Genomic DNA, 22,650 nt, shown 5'->3' on the forward strand with positions numbered 1-22,650 from the left:
CAAATAACTTGTTAAAATTACGATTGTGATTATAATTTTTCACGTGTAACATGAAAGAATCATACAACCACCACTGACAATAACTATAGATGAAGTTGTTTGGAACTTTCATGGTCAAGCATTAATTGAGGTACCTTCATGGTCATAAAAATGTGGAACCTCTACACCCACTCTTTCAAACAGCTGCCACTCCAAAAAAAATTTCCACTCATGCCTTTGAAGCTTTTTTTTTTTTTTTTTTTCTTGTTTATTTTTCTGATATGCACAATCAGAAATTTTTTTTTTCTTTTTTGGTAGAATGCACAATCAGACTTCATTCCTTCCCAACAAGTGGATGACGGATTCCTTCCTTTCATTACATAATACAAATAGCAGATGAGGGAGCCCTTTTCCATTGATTGCCTGCTTTTTGACTTCCTTAGAGGAGAAGGCCAATAAATTGTGTAATTTGACTATTTTGTGGTAAAGTGTTTAATCAACAAGTGGAGTATACCAACGGTTATCTTATTTTCATTAATTTTTTTTTTTTCTAATGATGAGTATCTAAGCCTTCGGCTTGACTAGTCCTGTGGTCCTATACTGATCCTACAATCGCACGGATCGAATCATACCGGGGTTGAATGAGAACCATTCAACTTTCACTTAAAGCAATGAAGAGCACTAAACACCCTGTGTGACTGACCCAAGGTATGCCTAGTGGGAATCAAACTTAGGTCGTCCGAGTTTACAGTTTAATTTCATTAATATAAAAATATAATAGAATAACAAGAAACAAGAAATTCTCCCTAGGTCATCCCTACTTTTACCTTACATTAGCCAATCTATATTTTTTTCACTATCTATCTAGACTTTTAGATGTGTCTACCTTTGTTTCGTCGCCACCCAAAAACCCTTGGTACAGTCCCCAAAGCTATAATTCTTGAGATTTCCAACAAAATCAGGACATATAAAATCATTCATGTACCAACTAAGATTTTTCTCTGAATAATTTAAGCTTTTAAATCCAACATTTCAATAATTATAATAGTCATTTCAATTGTTATAACTGTACACAAGGGGTAAAGCAAAGCTAGAGTTAGTTGCAAGAGGGTTTTTTTTTTTTTTTTATTATCATATATGCGAACGTATAACTGTGCGTCTTTCTTATTTGGGCTGAGCAACAATCATATTCAGTGAATAGTGAAGCAACAGAAAGCTTAAAGAGGAAAGGATTAAGGAAGGACAAATATGTAAATGCGTGCACTTGCGTTAATTGTTATTTTATTAGACTTACTAGGCTGAATATATATCATACAATATTCAGTAATTTATTTGCGCACAAAGATTCACGGCATATCCCACGATGATGCATTTATATAAAAGGTTGATCATAGATTCTATATTACTTGTGTTTCTTGCAGAAATGACCATAATTAATCTCATTAGAGATATAAGTGGACGGTCATAATTTTGGATTCAATTCAAATTCGTATCGATTTATTATTTATTCGAATATGAATTTGAATAACTTTTTGACATTTGGATAATAATTAAATATTGTTGTATGTTCATTTATGTTCTCATTAAATTTTAGTTTTGGTACAATGTTCTCATTAATTAAAAACAATAAATGTTTACCAAAAACTCTCTCTCTCTCTCTCTCTCTCTCTCTCTCTCTCTCTCAACACCCTGGCGCTGTGGCGCACCTTCCCAACCCCAAAGTCTCATGCAGCGAGTTGGGGAGCTCTATTTAAACTCAGCAGTACAGAGACCTTAAAAAACTCACAGATTAAAAACACTTTACCTCCTCCATCCCCTCTCTTTCCTAACGAACCCATACCATCATCATCTTCTTCTTCTTCTTCTTCTTCTTCTTCTTCAAAATGGATAGCCTTGCCAATGGCTTAGAGAACAACACTGAACTCACTCTTAATCCTCTTGACCCTGAGGAATTCAGGAGGCAAGGCCACATGATCATCGATTTCCTTGCCGACTATTATCGTGACATCGAGAAGTACCCCGTCCGGAGCCAAGTCGAACCTGGTTATCTCCAAAAACGTCTCCCAGACTCGGCCCCCAGTAACCCAGAACCAATCCAAACAATCCTCCAAGATGTAGAAACTCATATCATTCCAGGCATCACACACTGGCAAAGCCCTAACTTCTTTGCTTACTTCCCTTCAAATGTTAGCGTTGCAGGTTTTGTTGGCGAAATGCTTACCTCTGGATTCAATGTCGTGGGATTCAATTGGTTGTCATCACCGGCAGCGACAGAGCTCGAGAGTATAGTTATGGACTGGCTTGGGAAAATGCTTAAGCTCCCTAACTCCTTCCTCTCCTCTGGCAATGGTGGAGGTGTGATACAAGGGAGTACCTGTGATGCCATCTTGTGCACACTCACAGCCTCTAGGCACCGCATGTTGGATAAGATTGGTAGGGACAATATAGGGAAGCTAGTGGTTTACGGGTCGGATCAGACCCATTCTGCATTTCAAAAGGCGGCCCAGATTGCTGGTATCCACTCGAATAATTTCCGACCCATTGCTACCTCGAGGTCGACGGCATTTGGTCTATCGCCGGATTCCCTCCGATCAGCAATTCTCGCCGACCTTGAAGCCGGGCTCGTTCCATTTTTCCTATGTGCCACAGTAGGCACCACATCTTCAACTGCCGTGGATCCGGTCGGCCCATTATGTGATGTAGCGAAAGAGTTCGGGATATGGGTCCATATCGATGCGGCATACGCCGGAAGTGCATGTATATGCCCGGAATTCCGGCATTTTATCGACGGCGTGGAGAATGCAGACTCATTTAGTCTTAATGCGCATAAGTGGTTCTTCACTGCACTTGATTGTTGTTGTCTTTGGGTTAAAGACCCTAGTGCCCTTATTAAGGCCCTGTCCACAAATCCTGAGTTCTTGAGGAACAAAGCTACGGAGACTAATAAGGTCATTGATTATAAAGATTGGCAGATAGCACTAAGCCGCCGGTTTAGGTCCATGAAGCTGTGGCTTGTACTACGTAGCTATGGTGTGACTAACCTTAGGAACTTCCTAAGGAGCCACGTAAAGATGGCTAAGCATTTTGAAGGGCTTGTGGGGATGGACAAGAGGTTTGAGATTGTTGTCCCTAGGACTTTCTCTATGGTGTGTTTTCGACTCCTGTTGCCACCGGTCATGAGGGCACATGCAAATGGTGAGCAATTGAATGATGAGGAACGTGCAAATGAGATGAATCGGAGGTTCCTTGAGTCGATGAACTCGTCTGGTCGGCTCTACATGAGTCATGGTGTGGTTGGGGGAGTGTACATGATCCGGTTCGCTGTGGGTGCAACCCTAACGGAGGAGAGGCATGTCAACATAGCTTGGAAGTTGGTGCAAGAACATGCAGCCGTTGTTCTCAATATGTATTAAGGTGGGTAATTAAGGTGTGTTGCATGTTGGAGTTTAGTTTTGAAAACGTGAATTCTATAGCTCCATAAAAATTACTATTTTGATTTTTCACTTATTTTCAACTTTCCATGCAAAATTGCGTACGTATTGTATGAGATAATAAATTCTCTCTCTCTCTCTCTCTCTCTCTCTCTCTCTCTCTCTCTCTCGTTTGGTGTCAGGAGTCGGCCTCAGGAGAAAAGGCACCAAGGAATGGAAAAACATATAAATCTTCACATCAGAAAAAATGAGTTCGGATCAAGTGCTTGTATCAGAATTTGGGTTTTCATTCTAGTACAACGGACTATAGAGGATATTGATCTTTAAGAGGTGGACGTGTGTAACTGTTGGCAACAAATTTCTTTTAATCTCTCACAATACTCTTGACTGTATTAATTTTTCCCAGGTGTGCCAGAATCCTTCTTGATTGGATTCAATGTAATCTGATTTCGATCAAAGGAATGGAGTCCTCTCTTGCCCCGATCATCCCAAGGACTTTGATTAAGACAAGATCAAGCTCAAAAAAAGACAAATCAAGGAAATTGAGAGAGAAGCAATCTATTTCTCGAGACAGGTTATGGTAAACAAAGCACAAGAGTCCACAAAACAAGAAATTTGTGAAGAATTACACCAAGGAATAAGTAAAAGAGTCCTAAATTGAGTCCAAAACTATGAAAGCAACAAAATTGATAAGTAATTGCATTGTTGATGATTTGTTGAATAGTTTTTGTTGTTAATGTCCCTTCTTCTTCTATTAATTGAAGCCATATTTTATAGCCTAATTTTCACAACTTGGATAGTTACAACTACCCTCACTTGAAATTGTTTAAATGTCACTCCCCTCAAACTAATAAGAACTCCACCCTTAGTTTATTTCATGCGTCAATCAGTTAGACTATATTTGGCCAGCTTGATCGATCGGTTATACTATTAGCCTGCTCGATCTGCCTAATTAGTCAATCTGATTGTATTCAATCTATTCGCTCGATCAACCTGATGGTAATTCTAACCGATCAACTCCTTGATACAAAATAGTAATTTTTCAGTCAACTTGATTACCGATCAGCTCCTTAACACTATCAGTCAATAAATTGACATCGGATCGATCACTCCTTTAGTAGATGTCTTGTAGGCTAGATTTGCTAAAATGGGGTACCAATTATAACCCATTATTATCTCTCTTAATCTTTTGACCGACTACCTATCTCTTCCTATTTTCTTTCTTATTATCTCTCTTAATCTTTTGATCAATCACTCCCTTTCTTAGAGAGGGATGTCATAACCGTCTATACCGTAAAATCAATTTTCAACAAAATAAAAAAAACATAGAGGGTAGAATTGTAACCATAGGATACAACCCTAATCAAAGAAGCAATTTTTACTCATCCATAGAGGACGGTTCTCCCACCATCCTAGGTTCACAAATCCCTATAGGGTTTTAGTACAAGTCCAAAATACCTTCTGATATCCTCTTCCATTCATATGAAGCCTATGATGAATGGATCGTTGTGGTTCAAAGAAAACGAGATTCCTCCACCTATAGAGTTGTCAAAAGGGTATTTTGGACTTAGGGTCTTAGTACTGATCCAACTGATCGGTATCAGATTGGATCGAATAAGTAGAGTATTGGATCAAGATTGATGTTGTATCGGATCGACATCAGAAAAGATAAAGCATTTTGTATAAGTACTATTGGAATCAATTATTTAAAATAAGTAATAATAATTTGAATAAAAATAGAAAATAGTTTTTTTATATATAAAGAGAAATATTGTATGAGATTTAAGTGGAGAAGAGAGACAAGAGGCATTTAAGTCGGAAGAGAGGGAGAGGGAGATTGGTACCAGTATTATAATTGGTCCTGAACTAGAGCCCAAAACCAGGTTACCGTACGAAGACCTGATCTGGCTGGACCTAGGAAAAATGGGAAGGATTGGACATTTGGACCACTAGGGCATTTATAAGTTTTCCGTTTGTGTTCAAACTTGAAAGCTTTTGTAAGTTTTCTTAACCCAAAATAGCCCATCATTGGTAAGGAATATTACTACAATGCCACAAAGTACAACTCAGATAAGCCCGTCGTCTGTGCCTAGCGCCTAGGCCCAGCCTACTGATTCTGCAGCCCTATTGCTTAATTTGGGCCTCCCACAAGTGACTTTTGGGCATAGTTATTAAATTTGAATTCAAAACTTATTCGGATGAAAATTATTCTTATTAATTTGTTTTATTAATTCAATGATTCGGTTAAAATATCGTTGAAAAAAATGGAGATAATAAAATTCGAGTTTGGATTCGGATTATGGAATTATTCATTTACAAAAAATTCAGATGTTATTTTTAATATTTGTAATACGTGTTTCATATTATCTATCAATTATCATATGTATGTAACATACAAATAATATAAAAATTAAATTTTCAAATTTTAAAGATAAAAATATTATATTTAGTCTTTTTTTTTTTTTTTAAACTCATTTCCTATTACTCAAATAGTTGAATCAGAGAAAGACAGACTGAGAGAGGGGACTGAGCACAAATTTAGTTAGACCCACGTCACCCACCATGCATGTTCACTTTAAATATTAGAGAGAGAGTAACGAGTAACGACTGTAAAACTTAGTCAAACCAAAATGGGGTGAAAGATATTTTTTTTTTTAAAGAAGTGTGGGAGATTATCTTAGGAAATATAAGCTTTGTCGATTTTTATTAAAAAAAGAAGAAAAGTTTTATTTGATTCGGATTCAGACTGAATTATTTGTAAAATTCGGTAAAATTCTGTTCGACAGAATTATTTGCGTTTAATTCGGAGAATTTAATAACTAGGGTTTTACGCCAAGATTTCCTAAACCTTTCAACGTAGTGGCAATTTCTGTAGTTTCCCCCAGTAAGGACAATCTTTCATGTTTTTATATAAGTTTAGTTATTCACATGGAGGCCCCGGCCTTGCTTCATGCCTACTACCTACAAGAATTGGTCTTTCAACCAAACAAAGTCGTGAGGACATGACAAATTCTTGCTATTTTTTTTCAGCACATGCACCATCTCAGTCAAGTCTCATGACTAGATCCGATCAAGACATGGAAAAATGGATAAATAAAAATTAGAAAAATGTTTTTTTTTGTGGGAAAGCGTTGACTCCTGATAAATGATCAGCCACTTCTCGTAATAGAAAAAATGACTTTTCTATGAAGAGTGCGGCTCAATCCTTATCCACACACATGAAATCCACAACAATGGTGTGAACCTGGTTCTCGTAAGCTTGAATACTTTCTCATGCATTCCTTCGTAAGAAACACTTACCATTAAAAAAATCTAAAAATCTTCAAATAGCTGACTTGGGCGGTCGTATGCTCCTTTGTCAAGAGTTTGAAATGTCTACTTAAAATATTGGAGATATTTTCGTTCTCTTTATAAGTTAGACGGCTTCAACCACGCGCAACGACCTACAAAGTTGCGTGACTATGGAAGGGAAAGATTCAACTTGACTTGAAGCTCTGAAAGGTGAAACCTTCAACTCTGCTATATCTTCCTCGATATATATGTATCACAAAGTGCAGAACCCTCACCAGAACTAGAACCCTCCATCTCTTCTTTTAAGTTTCCAACCCAAAATTTTAAGAGATTTTAGAGCAACTACTTGATTCCAAACTAACCCTTCTTCCTTGATCGATATTCTAAAAATTCAAATTTGCAAATGAAGGCTATAACACCAACCATCAATGATCAACATCTTCTGGGCTCCTTTGATAGATCTCTTGTAATCCATGCCCATCAAAAAGTCACACCTGCACCACATGAGCACCATCAAACCAGTTTTAGTTCTTCATTCTCAAACCTTCTCCATCTTCACTTAGAGACCCCTCATCATCTACCAAAGCAGCATACTTTCATTGATTGGAATATCTTATTTCACAATCAAACAGCTCCATTTTCACCCAAGGAGGATATATCTACAAAATGGCGCGAAATCCAGGGTTCTTTGGATTGGGGCAATCTTCTAGACCCTCTACATCCTTGGCTCCGGCGAGAGATCATCAAATACGGCGAATTCGCTCAAGCTACATATGAAGCTTTTGATTTTGATTCCTTCTCAGAGTATTGTGGGAGTTGCAGGTACAATTGTAATAACATTTTCTACAAATTAGGACTTAGTAAGAATGGGTATATGGTCACAAACTACGTCTATGCCATGTCACATATTGATGTTCCAAGGTGGATTGAGAGGTCCCACTTGATGGACACGTGGAGCAAAGATTCCAATTGGATGGGGTATGTGGCTGTTAGCAATGATGAGGAGTCATTAAGGATTGGACGACGCGATATTGTCGTGGCTTGGCGTGGCACCGTGGCACCCTCTGAGTGGTTTGAAGATCTACAAGGGAAATTGGAACATCTTGGAGATGGGGATGTGAAGGTTGAGCATGGTTTTCTTGATATCTACACATCTAAGAGTGAGTCCACAAGGTACAACAAGTTAAGTGCCTCAGAGCAAGTGATGAAAGAAATAACTAGACTAGTTAACTTTTATAGAGCAAGAGGTGAAGAAGTGAGCCTCACCATCACTGGCCATAGCTTGGGTGGTGCCTTATCTCTACTCAATGCTTATGAGGCTGCAAAGGCAATCCCAGGTCTTCCTATCAGTGTCATCTCTTTTGGAGCACCTAGAACCGGTAACAACGCCTTCAAAGAGAAGCTTCGCGAAATGGGAGTGAAGACATTACGCCTTGTAGTGAAGCAGGATCTAGTCCCCAAGATGCCTGGGATAATGTTCAATGAAAATCTGAAGAAGTTTGATGAGATCACCAAAGTATCAAAATGGCATTACACCCATGTTGGAACTGAATTGAAACTTGATGTGCACACATCCCCCTATCTCAAACAAGGATTCAATTTGCCAGGGTTTCACAGCTTAGAGACATACCTACATCTTGTTGATGGTTTTCAAAGTAGTACATCATTCAGGAAGGATGCTAAAAGGGACTTGGCTTTGTTGAACAAAGCTAATGGAATGTTGGTGGATGAGCTAAGGATACCTGAGTGCTGGTATCAATTGGCCAACAAAGGACTAGTTCTAAACTCTAATGGGAGATGGGCTGCTCCTAAGAGAGATACTGAAGACATACCCACTCCCCCTCTAGAGAATCATCATCTAACCAGGATTTTTTTGATATGTATAGTGATTATGGACGGATTGAACTCTTATTGTTCACTTCATGATGTCAAATCCTTGAGGGATTGTAATAAATGCTAATATAAGTCCAAATTTTTAACTTTGGCTCTTGAGTATGAATCCAATATCACATGATAAGAAATGACAATAAATGAAAATGAATATCTCTACTCAACAATGAAACCAAGGGTTTTGTGAATATATATCTACAATGGTTATGTAAGAAAATCTTGTGGCACTGGCTGAAGTTACACATAAGAAATTCAACAAACATAATCAAATTCAGGACATCGGGGACAAAACCAACAAGAAATTACAAGGTGGAGAAGGTGGTCTTGAAGAGAGAAAAAGATGGGTGTTCTTCTTTGAGCTTGGGATTCAGCTATTGGAGAAGGTGCATTCGATGGAGATCATATTTTTGTGCTATATTCTTTTGGAGGAACATGTAGCTTATGTGTTAAAACAATTATTCTTTTCTTTTGAGTGAATTGAAAATATTTTTTTTAAAGTGTGTTTTACCGTTTCATAAGAAAATTTGTCAAAAGAATGTTTTTATAGTTGGAAATTTGGGTTCTAACTCTGGTGACTCACGCCAAAGGCTCAAAACTCATCTTCCCAACCAGCAATATGACGGCTTAAGAGCACTAGTATATCTTATTGGGAATTCTTCAACTTAACAAGTCGAGTCAATATTTTGAAAAACCTAATCAAGAGCATGTAGACTCGACCAAGCTACAAAATAACAAGACTTGGTCATGAATCATCTGAATCAAACAATACTACTTTTACCCAAGTATCTATAAATTCGGTGAATCTATTTTTTTATATATTAAAAAAAATAAAATCAAATGCCTAGCATCACAAGATTCTTGAGGGACATTGACTTAATATTCAAATAGCCGATTGGCTGTCCTAATGGCTCATTCATATTGTTCCTAAGTTATACGGCTTCAGCGATTCCGCGTAAAGGTGCAAGGCCTCATGAGTCAAGAGTCATGACTGTCAACCAGACAAAGTCGTGTGGACTGTGCAGGTAAATGTTTCAACTTTGAACCTTCAAAGTTTTTTGAGTATAGTTGACTTGTTGGTTTGAAACATCAACCTTTGATCATATCAAACCCCCATCTCTTCTTATATATATATATATATATATACACCAATAGATTTAATGTTGTGAACCGTGCAGATTCCTCCATCTCTCCAAGTTCCTACTTCCAAATTTTTAAGAGATTTCAGAGCAACTTTGATCCCATACTGTTCCTCTTTGATCATCTTAGGATTTGATGTTGCAGATGAAGGCCATAACACCAACCATCCATCAACACCTTCTGGCATCCTACCATCAACCTCTTGTAATCCATGCCCGACAAAATGTCACACTTGAACCCCGGAAGACTAATCGCACCACTTGCATTGCCCAATCACTCTTAAGCCTCCTCCATCTCCACCTACAGATCCCTCAACCACCAATGCAGCATCCCTGTATAGATCAGTATACCTTACACCAATACAATCAAACAGTTCTAGTATCACCCAAGGAAGACATATCTTCAAAATGGCGCGAAATGCATGCTTCGTCAGATTGGGACAACCATCTAGACCCTCTACATCCTTGGCTCTGACGAGAGATCATCAAGTTTGGCGAATTTGCGCCAATTGATTCCTTCTCGGAGTATTGTGGGAGTTGTAGGTATAATTGCCGAAAACTTTTTGGCAAATTGGGACTTAGTAAGCATGGGTATAGAGGAAGCAAGTACATCTATGCCATGTCACATATCGATGTTCCACATTGGCTTGAGAGGTCCCACTTGATGGACACGTGGAGCAAGGATTCCAATTGGATGGGTTACGTGGCTATTAGCAATGATGAGGAGTCGTTAAGGATTGGAAGACGCGATATTGTAATGGCTTGGCGTGGCACTGTGGCACCATCAGAGTGGTTTGAAGATCTACGAGGGAAATTGGAACATCTTGGAGATGGGGATGTGATGGTTGAGCATGACTTTCTTGACATCTACACATCTAAGAGTGAGTCTACAAGGTATAACAAGTCAAGTGCCTCAGAGCAAGTAATGAAAGAAATAAGTAGACTAGTTAACTTCTATAGAGCAAGAGGTGAAGAAGTGAGCCTCACCATCACTGGCCATAGCTTGGGAGGTGCCTTATCTCTCCTCAATGCTTATGAGGCTGCCAAGGCAATACCTGGTCTACCTATCAGTGTAATCTCTTTCGGTGCACCGAGAGTTGGTAACAACGCTTTTAAAGAGAAGCTTTGTGAAATGGGAGTGAAAACACTGCGCCTTGTAGTGAAGCAGGATCTAGTCCCCAAGATGCCTGGGATAATGTTCAATGAAGGTCTCCAAAAGTTTGATGAGATCCTTGGAACATCAGCATGGCACTATACCCATGTTGGAGCTGAATTGAAACTTGATGTGCACACATCCCCCTACCTCAAGAAAGGATTCAATCTGCCAGGGTTCCACAGCCTAGAGACATACCTACATCTTGTTGATGGTTTTCAAAGTAGCACATCGACATTCCGGGTGGATGCTCGAAGGGACTTGGCTTTGGTGAACAAAGCTTGTGGAATGTTGGTGGATGAACTTGGGATACCAGAGTGCTGGTACCAATTGGACAACATAGGACAAGATCTAAACTCTTACGGGAGATTGCTTAGAGCTAACAGAGAGCCTGAAGACATACCCTCTACTAGAGAATCATCTAATCAGGCTTTTGTTGATATGCATACAGATTATCATGAAAGGACTGAACCCTTAGTGTTTGCTTCATGATATTAAGCCCTCATGGGATTGTAAAAAAAAAGTATCAATACCATTCCTACTTGTCAAACTCAGCTCTTGAATATGAAACCATTATCACAAGATAAGAAATGATGACAACTGAATGAAAATGAATATCCCATCTCTGCTCAACAATAAAACCAAGTATTTTTTTTTATTACAGCAATGATTATGTGAGAAAAGGTTATAGGACTGGCTGGAGTTATATATTGAAAAGACTTGGTTTCTTTAAAACCAGTTAACAAACACAACTGATCAAGATCTTAGTTTCAACATTTCTGGTAGCCATAGTCGTGTTTAACTCTAGCAAAGCCAAAAATGAAGTGTTAGTAATTACTTATGAGTGACACCGTTCTATTTCTAATAAATATTCTAATGAGAGTCATCTCTAATTAGTCATCAAAATGACTGAAAAAAGTGTCAACTCTAAACGTAGTTAGTAAATTCAGGATCGGAAATTCTACTGTATATACTGTAGAATAATTCATAAATAATGTGTGAAAAATAGTAATTATTCTTCTGGCTAGCTGCTCAAGTTCTCTTTTGAGATTCAAAAGACAGCCTAAGCCAAGCTTACTCCATTGAAAACCTTGGGAAAGACGAGCAAAATTTTTTTTATGATGGAAAATGAATTATTTCAAGTTTCAAACCATTAATCCCCAATCAAGACAGAAACCATTCCGTGATAATTTATTATTAAGGTGAATTATTGTTGTCACCAAGGTCTTTTACTTTATGAAATGTGGGTCCTTGTTGGGTTTTTTAACATTTTAGAATGAAGAAAGACCTCATGACAGAGAAGCAACAGAACATTTATGTCTCTGTTTTTCTTATCTACAATCAAGAACAGAGTCCAACATTGAAGATTCTTGGCTTAGCTAGCAATGCAGAACCTAGACATTTAGCATAACTCTAAATGGCAACACCAATCCTTTTAATCATCTTTTCCTGTTTTAAAGATTTTCATTTTCTAGTCTCTGGTTTCAGTTTTGCAATTCAACTTCTAAATCCTAAATTTCCTCCTTATATTACACACAGAAGCAGGATTTATGGATAGGTACCTAGTTCTGTCACGTCGCAGGTCCAATGGTGCTGAAATTTTGTTAGCAAATAGAACTACTACCTAGATATCCAAGTCAAGTTTCAAGCTGAAAGGAGTTGCCACATGGTAAAACAAATCACTAAAAAATCCAGGTCTATCTCACCCCATTGAAATAAATCATCATGAACTTGAGACCTGAAACCATAAAACCCTACCTCCACTGTGGTTTTTTTTTTTTTGGGAGAGAGAGGGCCCCACTCTAATTTGTAATATTGTTATTCCGTCAATTACTGCGCTCTTTTTTGATAGATTCAACTTTATTCCCCACTCTAAATGAAAAATTAATGGCTAAGTTTCGTTGTTAATAAAACTGATCAAGGAATCACCTTGTTCTATCAACTTGGAGAAAAACCATAGAAAGTTAGGCTTCCTCCCCTGATTCTGGTGAAAAACTTGTGCTGGTTGATGAACTTTGAAATATTGAAGTAAAATGGTTCAGAAAAGGAAGGGGGGGGGGGGGGAAATTTAGTGTAATTTGTGGAAGGTCTTGAAAACACAGGATTCACCATAGATGACAAGATATTTTTTTCCAAATTGAGGTGAGTAGCAATAGAAAAGCAATAAAACACAAACGGCTGGTATTAATTAATCAATAACAAGAGAAAACTTACAACTCAAAGTAGACAGAAACAAAGCCTTCTCACACTATCGTATAAAATACAACCAGCTGGGGTATTAACCAACAAGGGAAAACTTACTACTAAAATTAGACAGAGACATAAACTTCACACACTATTGGGATGTACAGACTGCTGATGTCTGAAACAAATGATTCCTAGAACTACTCATCAATAGAACAAATCATGCCAACTAAAGGTCCAGGATCTACTAAAGCAAAGACATGGTATTATATGAACATACATGTTTTTCAAGTATTTACATCAAACGGTTGATCCACTTCTTGAAAATTGAGCGAGAGCATCCTCAAACTGGTCACCACCATCATCGAACTTTTCTGATCTCAAACATGCTGGGATGAACGCTTTGAAGATGGATTCCATGTTAGGGATCTCCTTCAATTCATGGCTGGCAACCTCAAGAGGAGTGTGGCTGAATGATCGGTAAAATTTCTTCGAACATACAAAACTGAATAGGATAGTGAATATGGGAAGGGGAATCAACAAAACTGTCTCAACGAATTCCTTCAGCAAAAAGAAGCCAAACATTGTAATTTGGAAGATAATCAGAGCCGCAAGAATACGTGCATGCATGTGGGGCCACATGCGCCCATAGCTCTCATATGATGGAACATACACTTTTAGAGCCTGTAAGAAAGAAATGTCAAAAGTATAAGAATGAAGGAATAGGGTGACTACATCAACAAAAGGAGTCCTAAGAATAACCCTTCTACCAGGGGATGGAGGGAAAGTGATAAGAACATCCAATTTTAAGGGGAGATAATAGAAGTAATCCTTCAACCAATTGGGGTCCAACATCAAACTTGCAGAGGAGTACAAAGGTCCAGCAAAACATCCGTATCTGTCCTATCCACACCCAATCTTAAAACCCAATGAGTCAGTAGATGATTAGGTTTTAAGGTTAACCTGGAAAACCTCCTAGGGTAGGGTTTTAAAGTTTTCATTCAGACCAAAGCATTCCTAACAAAACTTAAAATAGAACTCCTTCCAAATTGCTCTGAAGGTTCTGGATACTCAGGAATAGAAAGTAAAGATTATCTTGACAAACCTGGTTCCGGAGAATAAGCCATCCAAGGCCAAAGTATGCCACACCAAATGGAATGATAATAGGAGCTATCACAGAGTAACAGAGAGCAATGGTGATGATTAGCATATCACCTGGAACCCTTGTAGCGTAACCAAAATCCCCAGGAGCCCAGGCTTCTTTCAGCTCAGCTTCAGTTTTACACATAAATTTCCTCTTTAAATGGAAAATGATCAGAGGAACCAAACGGGAAAGCTCAAGCCCATAGCCAACAAAAAACCTGAGACATTCATGAAAGCAGTACAATTCAGTAAATGGCAGGAACCTGTCCAGCTCAAGCACAGCAAAGACAGATAATTTCTTGAGAAATCCAAGTACTATGATTATATGTCCAAATGGTTTCATGTATAAAAATCAGGCTCAGGATGCCACCTAAGGAAAAAAGGCATATCTAAGGGCGGCTCAATTTGACTACATTCAGTAAATGGCAGGAACCTGCGCAGTTCAAGCACAACAAAGAAACAGAATTTCTTGAGCAATCCAAGTACTATGATTTATATGTCCATATGGTTTCACGTATAAAAATCAGGCTCAGGATGCCACCTAAGGAAAAAAGGCATATCTATGGGCAGCTCAATTTGACCACATTCGGTAAATGGCAGGAACCTGCCCAGTTCAAGCACAGCAAAGAAACAGAATTTCTTGAGCAATCCAAGTACTTTGATTTATATGTCCATATGGTTTCACACATAAAAATCAGGCTCAGGATGCCACCTAAGGAAAAAAGGCATATTTATGGGCAGCTCAATTTGAGCCATATGAATTGCTGGTTTGACCAATCAAGTACATTACACATAGAGGATCATCTGTCTGTAAGAATGTCAAATTTTCATGCCCCCACAACTATCAGATTGCCCGGCATTCAATTATCTCTTCCACTTGTCGGCTGTTTAGGTAAAACTTCAACCCCATTAAAGGGGAAAGAATAGAAGGCCTACCTCTGTGTGTTTTGGGTGCCATGCCATGTGGCAGACACCATTCCCTCTAAGCTGGCAGGAATAACGATGCTACTACTAACCCCTTCAAAAACTATTAATAAAGAAGAAAGTGGAATGCACTTCTAGAAGTTAGCCATGCTTCCACAAACTATATAGTGTGGCATTTGCGCAAATCTAATTAACCTTTCTAACTGAGAAGTTGTCATAGCAATAATCTATTTCTATGACAATGGAAAATCTGTAATTTTCTATATCTATATACTACATTATAAGACTTATTTTTCATCACATATGTATATTTCCTGATTACCTACTTCTCTTATCAGAATCTAAATATTTTCAAGAATTCCCTGATGAGTAGGCAACACTAATATTTCTACCTTGACTCCTTGAGTACCAAAATAGTATCACAAGTTCAAGTAAATGATAAAAAAATGAATTTAAATATGTCCACCCAACAAATAAACTAAGTTCTCCCCTCCAATAAATAAAGCACTGAGTAACAGTGACCTTGCAATATAAGCATAGAAGAAACCACAAACCCATGACTGTCTAGGAAAATTACCACAAGATAAAGTACGGAAAATATAGATGAGCTTCTATTAAGGTTTGAAGACAACCCCACAAAAAATTCTTGTAGTGGATTATATTGGAGAAAAGCTTGCTTTCTTCAAAACAATAACCATTATGGAGATCCTTAGTCTGGGACCTGAAATGTAGTCTTAAAGTTATAAGGGTTAAAACATAGCACTCATGTGTTTGGACTCTCTAGCTACCTGCTAACCATAGGTGTGGTATTAACACTACAAAGCGAAAAAAAAATCTTAGAAACAATCCTCGTATGCAAAGGATAAGGGTTATATTGGAGAAAAGCTTGCTTTCTTCAAAACAATAACCATTATGGAGATCCTTAGTCTGGGACCTGAAATGTAGTCTTAAAGTTATAAGGGTTAACACATTGCACTCATGTGTTTGGACTCTCTAGCTACCTGCTAGCCATAGGTGTGGTATTAACACTACAAAGCGAAAAAAAATTCTTAGAGACAATCCTCATATGCAAAGGTCTCATCTAGTATAATACCATCACCAAAAAGAATTACACAGTTGGATGATAATAGGCTGCTCTTAATTGATCACTTCATTTTTTTTTTTAGTTCCCAACAGATATATTTGATTGGTTTGATAGTTTGGCACAGAGATGTCCCATGTGGTCAAGTCAAATGGAAGATCAAAGCCTTTGCATGTGTCATGTCTTGCTATACCCATAATGAATGATATATACCACGGTTGAAGTAAACCAGAACAATGAATCGCAGAAACAAAAGGAATGTTCATAAAAATGCATTATACGCATAACTTTGGTCTCCTAATGCACCTAACAATAATTAGATTATCTGAAATCTGTGTCCTAGTAAAACATTAAAAAAGAAAGTGGAGAGAGAGAGAGAGAGAGAGAGAGAAATTGAAAGTAGTCAACTTACTTCAACGCCACAAAGGTCACAAAGAAGGTTGCATTAGCCGGAACACCTTTACCCAGAATATGTACGGCTTTGTTCGGAGTTTTCTCTATGGTCTTCAATGTACCGAATAGGGTCCCACCAACAGTTACTCCAATAAAAACATTTAACACTATGAAATAGAAATACTTCCCTGAGGTGGCTCTCACAGCATGAGCCTCAGAAGGGATTCCTTCGGCCTTGGAGAACATCATAAGAAACTTTGGTAACAAAGCCAGGAACACAATAAGTGCAATCTGAGGTAGGTAAGCTTCCAATACTGTCTTAACCGCGGCAATGTCAAGAACAGGCTTCAAGAATGGAAGTAACCTTCTTAGATTGTCCAGAGTCGTGAATGCAGAGATGATGGCAATTGGAATCATGAAGAAAAATATAATCAAAGCCACAACCACATAAACAATACATTGTCGTATCGTTCTCTCATAAAATTTAATTGTAAAATTTCTCCATATTAGTTGACGGGGTTCAGGAGCTTCTGTAACTGTCCATGAGTCAGGCATCTGTGCATGAACAGCCTGAGCTGCAGAAGCTGCAGCCAGACGGCTGTTGAAGAAGACAATAGCTGCTGCTTGCTGCTTCTCTCTAATGGTAGTCTTCTGCTCAGATTCTAGTTTTGGGAACAGTTCATTAATTTTCTCATTGCAGTAATCTATTGTGTCTACTTTTTTCCCTATGAGACCAAGGAAGCCAATTTTGTTTGTCGGTCTTGTTCCTTCTGCTGTTCCTGTTCTTTTTGTGGCTGCGAAAATGGCTTCAGCACGGGCACACTTCTTTCTATATCCTTCCAACTCTTCCCAAATTTTGTTGGCCTGTATCAAAAATGAAGTCATAAGTGCAAGTTACTAGACTCTAAAGCTAATCAGTTTTCAGTTGCAACTTTGCCCCACTTATGGATCTCAAACAGAGTCCACATAAGTCAGTTAGCTAGAGAAAATGTATGTCAAGTGATGCAAGTAACAATATTTCATATGAACAGCCAAAAGCTTCAAGATGAACAGCCAAAAGCTTGATCGAAATGCAAATCAGACTGAAGCTGACCAAACACAAAGGTATAGGGGAAGTGGTTTCTCTTTCTACTACTCCCCATAATCTGTGATATAAATTTAGCTGAACATTTTTTCTCTCATACCTCCCCCATAATATTTTTTGTAACCATATTTTGCTACTTCTGTAGAAATTGATGAAAAAATATTTATACAGAATCAAATTCCTAAATTACACAGTAAATATTTCATACTTGTGCTCATCTTGCTCAGCAACCAAGAAACAACACAACATAAAATGAATGTAGCAAAGATGCAGATGCTGAGATGGATAAGTGCAAGACTGGAAAGGAATAAAATCACAAGGTGGAAAGAACGCTGCCAGGCTGCATATGCTACGCTTATGCTTCCCTGTGTCTATCTCTCTCTCCTCCCTCCTATGAAATGACATATCTGCCGATGCAGATGCTGAGATGGATAAGTGCAAGACTGGAAAGGAATAAAATCACAAGGTGGAAAGAACGCTGCCAGGCTGCATATGCTACGCTTATGCTTCCCTGTGTCTATCTCTCTCTCCTCCCTCCTATGAAATGACATATCTGCCCCCAACTGTGGGAGGAGAGAGACAAACACAGGGAGGCACTACCATAGAAAGGAATAAAATCGTAAGGTGGAAAGAACGCTGCCAGGCTGCATATGCTACTCTTATGCCTCCCTGTGTCTATCTCTCTCCTCCCTCCAATGAAATGACATATCTGCCCCCAATTGTGGGAGAGGAGAGATAGACACAGGGAGGCACTAGCATAGTGTACGCAGCCTGGCAGCATTAAAAAAATAAATAAAAAAAGCAACCCAGTTCATGAGGCTCCCACTACTACAGGGTCTGGGAGGGCCAAAAGTATGCTGCCTTAACCCCCTGCTTCGCAGAAGAGGATATTTCCAAGGTCACCTCCCAAATCATAATTTACTGTGTATGCAGAAATTTATGTCCTCATCTGACTGTCGAGATGAGGAAGCTCAAATAACAGCAGTCGTGTACACTGTTACACTGAACAGTAGTCAGAAGGAGCAGTATATTACAAATTTTCTTACAGGTAGACAATGTTTAGGAAAATGTTCAGAAACCAAGGAAACATCACATACATAAAATGAGTTTATCAAAGATGCAAAGGCGATCGAGTAGTGGCACTGACCAGTTAAGATGAGGGAAAACCAAATGAGAACAATCATTTAGAATGAACAACAATCAGAAGCAATGTACAGTAAAATTATTCTTCTTTCTTCTTTGGGAAAATCACTCTCTAATGGTAAAGGAAGAAAAATCAAGCAACCATAGTTGAGTCTTACCATACTTTAAATTTCCTTTTATTTCCTTATCCCTAAATTTTTACATCCTTAATTTCCATTTAGACTCCTTTTGTTCCAGGTAAAAACCACTTAAAATCTGTTTGGAAAATATAACGCAACAAGGCAGCATTACACCACAAATGCCAGGCAGTGGTTGCTGTTGGTCAAACCTGACCATTGGAGGACATAAGGGAAATTTCCTTCTATCACATTGAATGGGAACCATATAGTTTGGGGGTTTTCCCTTATCTCTCAAGTCCGACCATTGGAGGATAGAAGGGGAATTACCTTCTATCACATTGAAGGGGAACCACATAGTTTGGGGGCTTTCCCTCATCCCTAATGTCCTGTTTTTTCAAACAATCCGAAATTGAATTGAATTTTCTGAGCATCACATTGAAGGGAGATATCAGATTGGTCCAAAACTTAAGCGATGAGTATATGATGGTACGACCATGTCCACTGAAGTTGAGCTCCAACAGAACTGCCACATGGCAACTGTGACTGCCAAAATTTGCTTCCAGAATTTTATGGTTCAGCTCCTTTATTAATAATCATTGTGATTACATTTTGAATTTATCAGATTCAACCTGCACAGAAGAAATTAACATGGAGAGAAATGACGAATTATACCTGTTTGTTGTCTGTGACTACCATTGATCTGTAAAATGTTTCTGCATGGATTGTTTTGAAATATGAATCAACCTGCTCTTTACGATTTTTTCCTTCAGGAACCTGAGGTATGTCTCTGACGAGAACAGCAAATTGCTCAGGTTTCACCTCTGGAGACATTAAAGCTGTGGCTCTCAAATCAGATACATGTCCATATGCCTTCCATAAGATGTAAAATGTTACAAAGGAAACCCAGTAGGTTGCAATCACATATGCCCACAGTCTTGGACTCTTCACCTGAATTACATACAGAAAAATTAAGTAAACAAAATTGTATGGGAATAACCGAATAAGATTATAACATTAGATACCCTATGTGTTCCAATTTACACCATAGGAGATCTACTACAATCAAACCAGTTTAGGTACAAAGGTGCAGCTGGTTATCATTCAAGAATGAAAGAACAAGCCCACTAGGGGAAACACACACATAGAGAAGAAAAACTATGACACAATTTAGGAGCAAAGTAATGTATCTTACTTCAATGTTTCCCATGGATAGCTTATCAAGAGAGCTGAAGGTCCCATTAGTTGGCTTCACATGTGCAGTTGCAGCAACCGGCAGAAGAATTGGTAGTAACACAAGGCCAGATAAAACCAAGATGCCCAGAACTGCAACATTAATTAAACAAAAGGAAATTTCAATAATAATAATAATAAATTAATTAAAATTAATTAATTAATTAATTAATTAATTAATTAATTTAAAAAAAAAACCAATTTTTGAGATAAATAACTTGCAGGTACTTATTTTATGAACTTCGCTGTTGCAGGTACATCAAATGCAACTTGAAACAACGAATAGGAAGAATTCGAAGTGAGAATCTATTAAGTTCCCAATGATCTGCGAACAAAACATTAAGCATGCACAACAACAACTCACTCCTTGATGCATATATCAATAAATTTCAACAGACCCGATAGAACTCTAAAATGAATATGGCTTTCAACTCCTCTTGACCCCAAAAGCTGATTACAGCCACAAATACAACTAGAGATGTCTAGTCAATTCTTCATCAAGGTTCCTATGCCAACAGAACCACCCAAATGGAGAGGTGAAAAAGGTTTTCCAGGCTCCTGATGATTGCAGGGAAAGGAAAGTAAAGGAAAGGGAAATAAATTAAATCAAGACAAAAAAACAAAAACTTCTGTAATCATTACCTAACATGACTATGAACTTAATTATAAAACATACCAAATCTGGTTATTAAATTTTACCGTATTTTGCAATCAAATTCTTTGGATTTAAGAAGAGTCCAAGCACTCGCTACCCAGGAAAAAAATAAAAGAAGAAGAAAACCCGTTACAGAAACGGGAATTCGTACAAGTACCCAAAACACAGAGATACCCATTGCAGGAAACTGAGTCTTTCAAATCAAGCAGTTCTCCACATATATATTATTAAAATTACAAAAACAAAATCTCTCCGAGCCCATCTAAGAATCTAAACAATTTTTAAGAGACCAAATAAGTTAATGCTCAAAAGAACCATGAACGAAAAACAAAATCACCCCAACATCTCGGGTTCTGTATTTACTACACCCACCAACCGAAAAAGCATAAATTTCCCACAAGAGGGAAAAATTTATGGGTTGGGAGAGAGGAATAGATATACAAAAAGAAGAAAAAAAAATGCAGTAAAGAAGCCCATACTCACCTGAACTCAAGAAGACGAAGTAAACGGCGGTGTCGACTCCGGACATAGAAATGATATCTGCCTCTGTAGAACTCAAAGCTTCCTGAATCCAAGAAAATGGGTTCTTCGTCCTCGACCCATCCCATGGATCCAACCCTTTGAGAAGCCGATTCGGGTAGTAAATAACATTGTTGCCAGGTTTTCTCGACAGCCATACGAACACAAGCATCAAAAACAGAAATATCACAAAAGACGTCGTAAGAGACGTGATAAATGAGCTCAAATCCATCTCTCCTTAGTCCCTTCTTCCCCTTCTCCTCTGCTATTTCTCCAACTTTCTACTTCTTCTCTGCTCTTTAATGGGGTTCGTTAAAGTGATACCAGAGAATGTGAACAGGCGCAACGCTAAAAACCATGAAAACTAGCCGTTGATTGGTCCATTGAAAGCGAGAGAAGAAGAATAGCCGTTATAAAGGATTTATAATAGTTATTTCTACAATTTCCTGAAAAAATAAAATATCCATTCTGGTTGGAAGAAATCCTGAAATCTTTAGACTCATTTATGGGTTTTTCATAACCTTTTATAGATTCATTTATGGATTTTTTATAATCTTTTATTGATTTTTAACGTAAAAAGAGAAGAAGCTTGTCTGTGTCTGGGGCCTGCGGTTGAGCTGGGAAAGAGGAAGACAGCGCATTTTTAGGGTAGAGAAAAGGAGTGTGAAGAATGAAATGACCATATTACCCTTCAACTGTAACGGTCGTTTTTGACTAAACCGACGAAACTGGTCTAGTTCTATGTATAATGGCATAATTACCCTTGTAATGTAGTTGTAATTATACTCCGTGGCATCTAAGCAAGGTATGTAGAAAGTAAAAAGGTTTTGCCTTCACTGCACGCGTAATCTTATGAAACCTTCAATTTTGTGGTGCGGAAGGAAAGCAATTCTTTACTGGGTTAATGAGATTTGGAACCATATGTTCGTTACAATTGTAAATGTCACCAAGGTAATGATCAGCCAACTTATTCCACTATGCCAATCCAATGACCATGATCAAACATAATAATATAAGTGAAAATGATTCCACGCAAGTGGTGTGGAGATGTTATTTCATGTTTAGTCAGATGGGTCTCTCTCTTTCTAATTATGTGGGTCTTTTGTTGGTAAAGTTGTTCTCCATATTTTGATTAATTTGATGTAAAAAAAATTTCTCACACAAAGAATGTGGGAAAGCCTTACCTATAATTCAATTGTTGTTAGTAAGTTAATTTGATCGATCAATTGTTGAGCATATCATGTAAATTTTTTCGTTTCAAAAATATAATTTAAAAAATCAAATTGTTTTAGAAA

At 38.0% G+C, this 22,650-nt stretch overlaps 2 protein-coding genes and 2 pseudogenes across 3 annotated transcripts; 3 read left to right on the forward strand and 1 right to left on the reverse strand.

The window, feature by feature from the left end:
- Positions 1-1,779: 1,779 nt before the first annotated feature.
- On the forward strand, positions 1,780-3,868 carry LOC122067500 (tyrosine/DOPA decarboxylase 2-like). The gene is made up of 2 exons (XM_042631344.1): positions 1,780-3,393; positions 3,593-3,868. The coding sequence occupies exon 1, from the start codon at positions 1,863-1,865 to the stop codon at positions 3,390-3,392; it is 1,530 nt and encodes a 509-aa protein (XP_042487278.1). The 5' UTR covers positions 1,780-1,862; the 3' UTR covers position 3,393; positions 3,593-3,868.
- A 3,139-nt stretch (positions 3,869-7,007) lies between these two features.
- On the forward strand, positions 7,008-8,627 carry LOC122067502 (annotated as a pseudogene).
- Positions 8,628-9,769: 1,142 nt separating this feature from the next.
- On the forward strand, positions 9,770-11,372 carry LOC122067498 (annotated as a pseudogene).
- Positions 11,373-13,044: 1,672 nt separating this feature from the next.
- LOC122067501 (CSC1-like protein ERD4) lies at positions 13,045-21,846 on the reverse strand. 2 transcript variants are annotated; one of them, XM_042631345.1, is made up of 6 exons: positions 21,320-21,844; positions 20,144-20,274; positions 19,624-19,899; positions 16,625-17,469; positions 14,170-14,425; positions 13,045-13,748 (listed from the first exon to the last, which is right to left on the reverse strand). In XM_042631345.1, the coding sequence occupies exons 1-6, from the start codon at positions 21,585-21,587 to the stop codon at positions 13,365-13,367; spliced, it is 2,160 nt and encodes a 719-aa protein (XP_042487279.1). In that variant the 5' UTR covers positions 21,588-21,844; the 3' UTR covers positions 13,045-13,364. The 2 variants fall into 2 exon arrangements, with proteins under 2 accessions (XP_042487279.1, XP_042487280.1); XM_042631346.1 differs by having other exon boundaries at positions 13,654-13,748; positions 14,280-14,425; positions 21,320-21,846.
- Positions 21,847-22,650: the final 804 nt, after the last annotated feature.

Source organism: Macadamia integrifolia, unplaced genomic scaffold (assembly GCF_013358625.1).
Source record: "Macadamia integrifolia cultivar HAES 741 unplaced genomic scaffold, SCU_Mint_v3 scaffold2941, whole genome shotgun sequence".
Lineage (NCBI taxonomy): Eukaryota > Viridiplantae > Streptophyta > Magnoliopsida > Proteales > Proteaceae > Macadamia > Macadamia integrifolia.

What these genes read in the sequence shown, in the direction of transcription:
- LOC122067500 (XM_042631344.1), top strand. Translation starts at nt 1,863, where the DNA reads ATGGATAGCCTTGCCAATGGCTTAGAGAACAACACTGAACTCACTCTT.
- LOC122067501 (XM_042631345.1), bottom strand. Translation starts at nt 21,587, where the DNA reads ATGGATTTGAGCTCATTTATCACGTCTCTTACGACGTCTTTTGTGATA. An exon ending in TAGTCACAGACAACAAACAG is followed by an intron (nt 17,470 to 19,623) that starts GTATAATTCGTC and finishes TTTTTGATACAG; the next exon opens with GCCAACAAAATTTGGGAAGA. An exon ending in GGCTTATTCTCCGGAACCAG is followed by an intron (nt 13,749 to 14,169) that starts GTTTGTCAAGAT and finishes TCTTTCTTACAG; the next exon opens with GCTCTAAAAGTGTATGTTCC.